We start from the raw sequence: 10,234 nt of genomic DNA on the forward strand, positions 1-10,234 counted from the left end.
AGAGAGAGAGAGAGAGAGAGAGAGAGAGAGAGAGAGAGAGAGAGAGAGAGAGAGAGAGATGGGACGCTTGCAATTCCTTGTATGAAATCCGGACGGGTTTTAGCCACGCTGCGAAGCCCCCTGCGCTGTTTTGATTTGTATGCTCGAATTGGAAGGATTTATTATCTCCCCACCAAACCCCAGTCACAACAATTATTGTAGCCTCAGCGACTAGGGAAAAAGTGAGGTATTTCCCCCTAAATCCAGGCTGAGACTTTGGCTTTGGGTTAATTTGCTCTTTCTACTATGAAGAAGAGGTAGGAAACTCAAAGGTGCTTTTTCAAGAGGCAACCGGACTTTCTTATTTTTTTTCCCTTGAAGACCTCTTGAAAAAGCACCTTTGGGACAACCCTGACTTGGATGCCTGAGAATCTCCATAGACAAGAGATAGGAAAGGTGAAGAAAAACGTGTACTGTTATTTGCCCTAAAAATCTATGTTCAGGGTTGTGTTCAGTTAAAGTGTTGTGGAACCAAAAGAAATGCATCTAGGTTGGTTGTCTAAATTTTATTAAGAGAAAAATAATTAACATCAGTAATCTACTATTTCAACCATTATAAGCATCCACGAGTTAACCAGAAAGTTTAAAAACTTTCCCTCGAGCAGAAATGAAATAACTACTTAGGCACGATTTACCAAGTTTTGTATAGTCTACGGAGAAATAAATGCACTCTATGGCCACTCCATGCAGAGAGAAGCAAGTCCTCTCAGTGGAATTTACTTCCAGATTACTCCAGCCTTCCCTCCCTTCCAGCCCAGGGGTGATTTCTAATTTCAAAAGTTCCCACTTTTTCATCCACTGCAATAGTAAGTTTTGCCACAACAGATGCCTTTCTGTGGCAGACGGATCAACTGTGCGAAGGATTTCAACCTAGCACATCTGCAGGCAAACGTTTGCATCCTTTTCGGACAGCCTTTGACAATAGGTGCCGGTAACAATTCTGAAAGTCTCTCGAGGAGAGAGATAGCCTGGATTAGTACCTTATTTCCTGACTTAATTCCAGCACCTGCCCAAAAACCTGTCAAACAAACCAAAACAGTGCACAGTGACGCCTAAGCAAGGTTTTTTTCCCCCCTTATCCACCAAGGACCTAGTATGGAAAACTTCTGGTTTGCCTCTGTCGAAATATGGGAGAAAAATTCAGGCAGGACTTCTCTTTATTATGTTAAACGCACACACACACACACACACACACACACACGCACAACACTTTAAAAGACATTTTCTCTCCCTCCTCAGTCCCAACCTCGTTTTATCTAGATTAGAAGACTGTTTTCCAACAAGACTGCAGTGCTGGGCATTGGTTTCTAAACTAGCTGTGTGGCTTTCCGATTTCAACACACCGCCGAATCCCTGGGCGCGAACCTGCGACGTGGCGGCGCAGCCCTGGAGGCGAAGCAGTAGCACGGCGACGCCGCCCGTTATTTTTAGAGCGCTAAAACTTAAACTCGCAGCCCTTCGAGGGTAGCTACAGTCGAAGGAGTTTATGGGATGCTTCCCTGGAAACAAGCTGTCCGCGGCCGCCTCTTTCCTTTTTCTTCCCCTCCCCCGCCACTGTATCCCCCTTACCCTAATTCTCCCAAAGGCAAAGAAAGAAACGCGCTTTCAGATCTTCCACTTTTTTTTCCCCGATTAGCAGCCCACCCACCCACCCACCCCGCCGCCAATAATTCATGATTCACACACTTTGAGTTCAGTGCCTCGAAAGCTTCGGCGCAAACCCAGGGCTGTTGCTCTCTCTTCAACGCATCCCACTTGCACTTCTTTTCTCGCTTCCTCTCCTGCTGAAAAGAGACCTGTGTAAGTGGAAAGCTTGCGACCTGTTTCGAATAGGCCCAAACCGGCAAGCTCGGCCGAAAGGGAGAGCGCGGGTCTCTTTCCTTGGCGATAAGCCAAGTGGGATTTCCTTCCGAGCTCCCAGCATACCAGGACGGGCCTCCGAAGCAGACCGGATCCCCTTGAGATTAACTCTGCCCACCTTTTTCCAAAGGTTCCCAAGCGGGCCTTAGAGAATTGCGCCTCCTCTATAGCAACCCCGCGAGTTTCTCGGCGGAACTGAGCGTTTAACTCTTTGGGCTGGGGTGGGCTGGGGTGGGGGGCGTGATGTGGGCTGCATAACCCAGAAAATAAGGAAAGCTGATCTCTCGCCTTGGCTGGTTTGAAGGTTTGCACCCGAAAAGTGTTGATCGCTAGAGTCCAGACGGTGCCTGCACCACCAGCGTCGCCTCCTCCTCTTCCTTAGCCTTGCCAACAAACATTAGTCACGGGGAACGGAGTGTCCCAGACAGTTGCAGCTTTAGGGGGAGTTCTCCGACACCTGCTGGAGGGAAATTGGGCTCGGTAGGTTGTTCTATCCCTACCCCCAAGTGGATCGATTCAAGACGTCCTGCGCCCCCTCTCCTGAGTCTCTTCTCAATGCCCCCCTACCTGCTCGAAGAGAAATCCGCGATGCCTCCAGGGGTTTCCAAGAAGTCCCCTGGAGACCCCTGGTATTTGCCAGCATCTCTTCTTCCTCTTCAGCAGAAGGCAATCCGGAGCCAGCAATTCGCTCAAATTTGAAAGCCCTCCCCTTCAGGCCTCCGCTTCCATCGATTTTTTTTTTTCTTCTTCCGAGGGTTTCAAGCAAATTTCCCTGTGCCACAATGTTATGATGGAAAGATGCTGAAATGACAGGCCCCGTAGACGCTTGTCTTTTAATCATGTGCTCCTTCGTTTAGTTTCAGTTTGTGCGCGTGTGAACGCGCGCACCCGTGTGCGCGCCAAGAGGAGAAGCCGCTGACAACCTGCGGCTTCCTAATGAGTGACGAGGCAGGGCTGCTGCGGCAAAGTCACACTTCCCTGGTGTGAAGACCTCTTACTGGGAAGTTTAGTTCACTACTGTTCTCGCCAACCTAATGGTAGAACCTGTAACCAAAACCCAGAGAAGAAAGCTATAACACGCTAAAGAGAGAAACTTCTAATCGCTAAATGTTACCGCCATTCCCAGCTGCTCAGGATGACACCGGCGTTGGCTAGAGTCCGCAGGAAACCCCTTTGAAAACTGGGGGAGAGGGAGATCTGCCTTCTCTCCCCCTCTTCTACTTTTATTGGCGCTCAGCCTTTCTCTGCAAGTTAGAAACTTCTCCTGTGGCCTTTGAAACCCACTTGGTGTTCATCCAGTTGTGTCGAAGAACAACTCGCACCAGTTCCAGCCAATATGGGTCCACTGGTTGAGATTGAGGCGACTTGTGGCCCTTACATATGGACAGCATTTAGGTTAGGAAAAAAGTTACATTAGCCATTTCTCTCTTCCTGGTCTCCACTTTTTCCCACGGCCAATATTCACACACCCGATTATTTCCTCTATGCAGCTGTCATTATCTGGAAGGAAGGCGGGTGGGACAGGCAGGGAGAAAACTGTCAAAACCAAGGTCTTCCAAATGAATGTGCTTCCATGGAACAGCCCAGCAAAAGTGATTTTGGTAACCCACAGCCAAGACTAACTAACCACTGCTGCGGTAGACAAAGGCACCCTGTTTCTTCTCAAGCTACAAAGCCCAGGAGGTGGCCTTCTCCTCAGACCTGGCCTCTTCATCAGCCTTGTGGGCCACCTGCCCCTCACCTTGAGCACCGGAAGAGCAGGAACGTGGCCTGCACCAAGAAGTTCCTTTTGTGGGAAGATGGCTCTTGAAGGTGAAATTCAGGTTGGCCTCAGCCCTTTCTGGGTGTCTTGGGAGTCACGGCGGAGGAAGGACTTGAGAACAAGGTGTGCTATTCTCAAGTACCCATGGCTCCTAAATGGGCTTCTCTTCCCACCTCCATAAGTCTAAAATGGGAGGAACAGATTGTTCCTCAGAACAGGAATGTGGACAATTGGTGAATTCAGGCAACAGGCCTTTCCTTTTCTTGCCTTTTGCTTGCTAGGTTCATCTCCTCAGGATCATTTGCCTCCGAGTTACACCAAAGTCTCTTTCACAAGCCGATTCTTAGGTTGGCGGGAAACCATTGTTTTAAGGCAACCCCAAATCAAGTGCTCAGTCTAGTTATCCTAAGACTCACCCAATTCTCGCTTCTGAAATGACTGGGGTGGTGGGGGTGGGGTTTTACATTGTCCAAAAGTTTCAGACAAGTGTTTTACCTGCTCATCCTTGCTGTAGGACCAAAAAGAAAAAAAAAAAAAACAGTCTGGGTGGGATGGGCTTCTAAAATTTGCAGATCTTCTCAGTTTTTGTGTTCTCTGGCACAGGAAAGGAATTGACAAAATCCCCCAGAGGTCGGTTGATCTTAATAAGGAAGATTGCAGGAGAAATTAAATGCTCACAGGAAAACTAATGTGACCGAAAAGTGCTCAAGTTTTGGTTTTGCCCAAAAGTGTCCCCTCCCTCCCCACAGCATCCTAATAGTAATTAATTAATCCTGGCTTTAACCGTTCTGTCCTCCAAACTGGTCTGAATTGGTTGAAGAAGAGAGGCTGGGCCATTTGGGTTCATGAAAATGAATGAAATTGGGGGCTCTAAATGTGGGTGATTAATGGTGCACCTGTGGCCAGAACTTTCCCATCGGGTTTGTTTTGTTATTTTTAAGTGAGCCTTTAGGCCAAAAAATAAAAAAGGCATTCTTGAGTGACCAGACGCTACCCTTGAAAAAATAAACAGTCTGGAAATGGCAATCTCGGCCTTCATGGGAGGTGGGCATGGGGTGGCAGAGAGACAACGATCTTCTGAACTGCTTCTAATGCAAATTTCTTTCCAAGCCTGTATTCTTCCTGTATGTAGATGAACTTTTCATTGAGTTTGGTGCTGGTCTAGATGCCATTCTGCAATCCTGTCTCAATAATGGAGATCAGCAACATTTTAGTCTTTGTTTCCCACTGGACTGAGACTCAGACTGCTCTCTGAAACAATTTCAAATGTATGATATATCAATTTAATATCTATGTTTTGGAGAAAAGAAGTATAGCTTTCCCAGCGTTGATCACAGGATTAGGTAAGATCCCGGGAACAGAATATTGATTTACTTATTCCTATTATTTGTTACCGAAGGTCTGTCCTTTTTTCATTTTCATGCCAGATCCCAAAACAATAGAAAAGAATAAGACTTCAGAACAGTCCATCTTCAACAAAGGACATCAATAATAATAGTAAATGCAAATCTTCTCCTTCAGTTTTGTTTCCGAATAAAACATTTTTAGAGGGAGGTCAATTCCATGTTAACATACTACACTCATATTGGACATTGTGTATATTAAATAGATTTTTTTTAAAAAACTGAGACGGGTTACAATGGCCCCAATTGTCAAGACCTGATTGAGTTAATATCATATCAGCAAATGTGGCAGCCAAAGGAATCGGTTGCTTCTCTTTGTGTTTCACAACCAGAGCAGATTACAAATTTTAATGATCCGAAAATGTTTGGTATACAAAATCATGCTTATTTCAGTATTAGCAAAAACACAAGAATTTTTGCAACACAAACACCCAGCTGTGTCTATTTTAAAAGCAGTTCAATGACAGCTTGCACTTATGAGCATGCAATCAGCTAATTTCGCTTTTTTCCCCCTTCTGTGTTAATCAACACTTTCCTTCCTGCATATCATATAGTATGGTTGCTCCACATCAGTCAATGTTTACCTAAGCTATCTTCTTCCCCCAGAATTTGAGGAGGAAAAAGAGATTTACGGGGAAGCTTTCTAAAAATAATAACAATAACAACAACAACAACAACACTGACAATAGCTATTTATCTTTCACACCTCTCAACTTTACACCATTTTAATACAGGCAAGCAGCAAGCCTTTGAAGAATGAGGAGATCTCAGGTTCTGGGGAGGGGGGGAGAAACAGATATAATAGTTGTTAGTGGATTAAATCACTTTAAATCATCCTTTTAAATGCTGTTTCTTACTGCTTGCTTTAGGGAAGCGAATGGTTGTTATTACAGAACCTTCTTCTTTAGTTCATCCCTTCCTCCTGCACAGGTTACCTCCTGGAAGGTTTATGTTCTTCCCAGGCAGTTTTTTTTTTAATTTTTCTTTGGCGAACCTTCAGCGTTAATTAAAACAGCTTTCTGCTCTGCCCTCCCTCCGGTCGTAAAACCGGCCTCGCTCTGCAGCCCAAGCTCACATTTTCTACGCTCTGGACGTATTGATGTGCTGATGTGGATAAAGTGATGACAGCTTCGCTTTAACTTTGATCCGGATATTCCCCTGCCCTCCTCCTCCTCCCCCCCCCCCAGCAATACACACCCGCCCACGCCCAGCCCCGGGGACACTTTGCTCTCTGGATTTGGGCTTGCTTTCTCTAGCAAAAGTCTGCGCGTCTCGTTCAGGAGAGGATTTGGAAAGGAGAGGATTTGATCCGGATGGATTAATTCCCTTCTCAAGGAAGCCCTCGCCCTGGCAAACTCGCCTCTTTCCATCTGTACTCACTTAAAAAAAAAAAAAAACACAACCCCAAACCGGCGAGGGACAGAGCGCCAAAAGCAGTTGGTTCTTTTACCCAACCGACCTTTTCCTCCTCCGAGGATCCTCTCTCTCACAGTGAGAATCAAACTAAAAGCAAAAGCAAACCAGCCCATTCCGGGCGTAAAAGATGCCAAAGACAGGCTCTCGAGAACATTAGCCCCGATGAGATAACGTGTAACCTAGGCGTATGTTTACGATCAAGATTGAAATAAATAAAAAAGGGTCGGTTCTCCTAACAGGGGGAGAAAGAAAAGAAAAGAAAAGAAAGGAAAGCAGCCCTATATTTTGGTATTTAGCATAAAACGAACGCCTTTAAGCCTGCGCTCCTCCGCGCGTTTCTCTTCTGAAGCGAGTCCCACTTCCCAGGCGACAGGCAGCCTCCCGCCTGTACCGAAAAGTCTTTTTCCCGCGAAAAGTCCAAGCGAGCCCCTTTGCAAAGGGAAGTCATGCAGGGCTGCCCGTTTCGTCAGGAACCTCGCCGGCCTTTTCCTCCGGAGCCAAGCAGGCGCGCCCAGCATCGCTCTGAGAGACGGGGAGGGAGGACGTCGCCTCGCCGGGAGGGGACCAGATTACACACACGCACACACACACACAGACACAGACACACAGAGAGAGAGAGCTGGGGAAGCGGGAGCGAGGAGGATTTACCTGCTGCCCATTTATTATTTTACTTATGCCCTTCGCACCCCCTCCCGGCCAAAAGGACGAGCCCGACGCTCCAGCGCCCGGACTCGGAAGAGAAGCGCCGGCCGCTCCCCCCCCGGCCTGGCCGCAGCTCCGTTGCCAAAAGCCCGCCAGCCGCGGAGTCCACGCCCGCCGACACAGGACGCCCTCCCTCTTCCGGCAGGTGAGGCGCGTCGCAGCCGAAGGAGGGCTGGAGAGGCACCCCCCTCGGCCGCTTTCCTTTCAAGAAGTCAGCCAAAGAGCGGCCGCGGGAGCCGAGGCGGGAGAGGCCGCGGAAGTTGGGCCTCGGCGAGACGGCGCGGCTGGTTCCGCAAAGTAGTGCCTTTCTCTCCCCTCCCCCCCCCCCCCCCGCCCTCCATTTCCTCTCCTCACGGCCACCGCCCCCCCCCCCACCCCCGGCAGCAGGAACGGGGGTTACACCCACAAGTAGGGAGACGTGTATATGGGCGTTACAGATACTCATATATATATATATGAGTATCTGTATATATATATATATATATATATGGTTCCCACTGGAGAGTGACATGATGGGGGGGAGGGGGAAGGGAGGGGTGTTGCCAGGAAAGAGAAAAGAAGGAAGAGGCGGGTATAAGTAAGCCGCCGCGGTGATTCGCCTCTCCGATTGGTATCCTTACGCCCTCCGGTAGGGCTGCGCGGGCTGAAAAAGGAAGGAGGTCGACGAAAGAGCGAGGGGAAGAGGCGGAAAAAGCCCGGCGCTGATTGGGTAGCCGGAAGAGAGACGTCCCTGCACGCCGCGCTCTTTGATTGGATAGCTGGGGAGAAAGGTTAAACCAAAAATTTTTTTACAGCCCTAGTGTGTGTCTGTAGCTCGGAAATTAATTGTAGCTAAAGCCGTCTCTGCTGCTCTCTCAGGCTCAGCCCGGCAGCTGATTTTGCCCCCCTCCCTTGCTCGGGTGGAATAGGGGGGTTCCAGGCATCATGAAGTAGTTTGGACAGAAGGACTTGGGGGCTCCTTTTTTTTTTCTCTCTCAAGGGGGGCGCAGTCATATTTTCGTGCCCTTTGGAAAATCCCCTTTTTGAACCATTTTGCACCCCCCCTCCTTTCCCCCCCCCTCCCGCGGCTTTGGCTCTGGCTCCCTTGCTAGGAGCCAGTTGGTCTTTTCCATCCCTTGCACAGGCGCTCCCGTCCTTGCTACATGCCTCGCAAAACTCTGGAGCTCGTGGTGTGCAAGTGCCCAGCCGCTCCCGCCGCCTCCCTGCCGCCCGGCGCTGCGCCCCTCCAGGACGGACCTCGCCGCGCCCGTTGCCTCGCCTTCCTCCCGGCTGCGCGACTTTCCCCTCCTGCCTAGAGTGTGATGTTGGACATGGGCGATAGGAAGGAAGTGAAAATGCTGCCCAAGTCGTCCTTCAGCATCAATAGCCTGGTGCCCGAAGCCGTCCAGAGCGACAACAACCACAGCCACCAGCACCATCCTCACCACCATAATAACCACCACCCGCACCATCACCACCACCACCACCACCATCACCACCACCCAGCCCAGCCGCCGCAGCCTCAGAGAGCCACCCCGGCGGAGGACGACGAGGAGGAAGAAAAGAGCCAGCTCCTGCTGCAGCCCCCCGGGGTGGGGGCGGCCGCGGCCGCCGGGGCGCCGGCCCCCTCGGGCCCCCTGGAGGTAGTCAAAGGGGACCTCTTGGCCGGCAAAGGGGAAGCCGGCTCAGCCGCCGAGCTCGACGACAAGGAGAAAGGGCCGTCCGAGGAGAAGAAGGGGACGCCGGAAGGGGCCAAGGAGGCCGGCGGCGGGGATGGCGGGGGAAAGGAGGGCGAGAAGAAGAACGGCAAGTACGAGAAGCCGCCCTTCAGCTACAACGCGCTGATCATGATGGCCATCCGTCAGAGCCCGGAGAAGCGCCTCACCCTCAACGGCATCTACGAGTTCATCATGAAAAACTTTCCCTACTACCGGGAGAACAAGCAGGGCTGGCAGAACTCCATCCGCCACAACCTGTCGCTCAATAAGTGCTTCGTCAAGGTGCCGCGGCACTACGACGACCCGGGCAAAGGCAACTACTGGATGTTGGACCCGTCCAGCGACGACGTCTTCATCGGGGGCACCACCGGCAAGCTCCGGCGACGCTCCACCACCTCCCGGGCCAAGCTGGCCTTCAAGCGGGGCGCCCGCCTGACCTCCACCGGCCTGACCTTCATGGACAGGGCGGGCTCTTTGTACTGGCCCATGTCGCCCTTCCTCTCCCTGCACCATCCGCGGGCCAGCAGCACGCTGAGCTACAACGGGAGCACGTCGGCTTACCCCAGCCACCCCATGCCCTACAGCTCGGTCCTGACCCAGAACTCCTTGGGGAACAACCACTCCTTCTCCGCCTCCAACGGCTTGAGCGTGGACAGGCTGGTCAACGGCGAGCTGCCCTACGCCACTCACCATCTCACGGCGGCGGCCCTGGCCGCCTCGGTGCCCTGCGGCTTGTCGGTGCCGTGCTCGGGCACCTACTCCCTCAACCCCTGCTCGGTCAACCTCTTGGCGGCCGGCCAGACCAGTTACTTTTTCCCCCACGTCCCTCACCCTTCCATGACTTCGCAGAGCAGCTCTTCCATGACGGGCCGGGCCGCCTCTTCCTCCACCTCGCCTCAGGCGCCTTCCACGCTCCCGTGCGAGTCCTTAAGACCCTCCTTGCCGAGTTTCACCACAGGATTGTCGGGGGGACTTTCTGATTATTTCACACATCAAAATCAGGGGTCTTCCTCCAACCCGTTAATACATTAACCTCCAGGGGAGCCAAGACTGTAAGTGAACATTTTACACACCTTTGCGTTGTAAATGATAGCGAAAGGAGAGCGAGCGAGAGCGAGAGCGAGAGAGCGAGCGAGCGCGAGCGAGAAAGAGCACGAGAGCCAGACTATTAAAAAGAACAAAACAGAAAGGAAAAACAAAAAAAAACAAAACAAAAACTCACCCAGGAAAAAAAAAAAGAGTCCAGGTATTTTTTATTAAGTTTCCCCCCCCCTCCCCCATTTTCTGTACGTTTGTTCATTTTTTTAAGGTTGTTTATGATTCCAAACCAGAGAGGCGAGTCAGCAAGATGGGAA

General features: G+C 50.8%; 1 protein-coding gene across 1 annotated transcript; it reads left to right on the forward strand.

The window, feature by feature from the left end:
* The first annotated feature begins 8,483 nt into the window (after positions 1-8,483).
* On the forward strand, positions 8,484-9,911 carry FOXG1 (forkhead box G1). Its single transcript, XM_015816150.1, has one exon. The coding sequence runs from the start codon at positions 8,484-8,486 to the stop codon at positions 9,909-9,911; it is 1,428 nt and encodes a 475-aa protein (XP_015671636.1).
* The last annotated feature ends 323 nt before the right edge of the window (positions 9,912-10,234 follow it).

Source organism: Protobothrops mucrosquamatus, unplaced genomic scaffold, assembly GCF_001527695.2.
Source record: "Protobothrops mucrosquamatus isolate PMUCROS unplaced genomic scaffold, P.Mucros_1.0 scaffold403, whole genome shotgun sequence".
Lineage (NCBI taxonomy): Eukaryota > Metazoa > Chordata > Lepidosauria > Squamata > Viperidae > Protobothrops > Protobothrops mucrosquamatus.

Excerpts from the sequence above, each read along its gene's own strand:
- FOXG1 (XM_015816150.1), top strand. The coding sequence starts at position 8,484 with ATGTTGGACATGGGCGATAGGAAGGAAGTGAAAATGCTGCCCAAGTCG.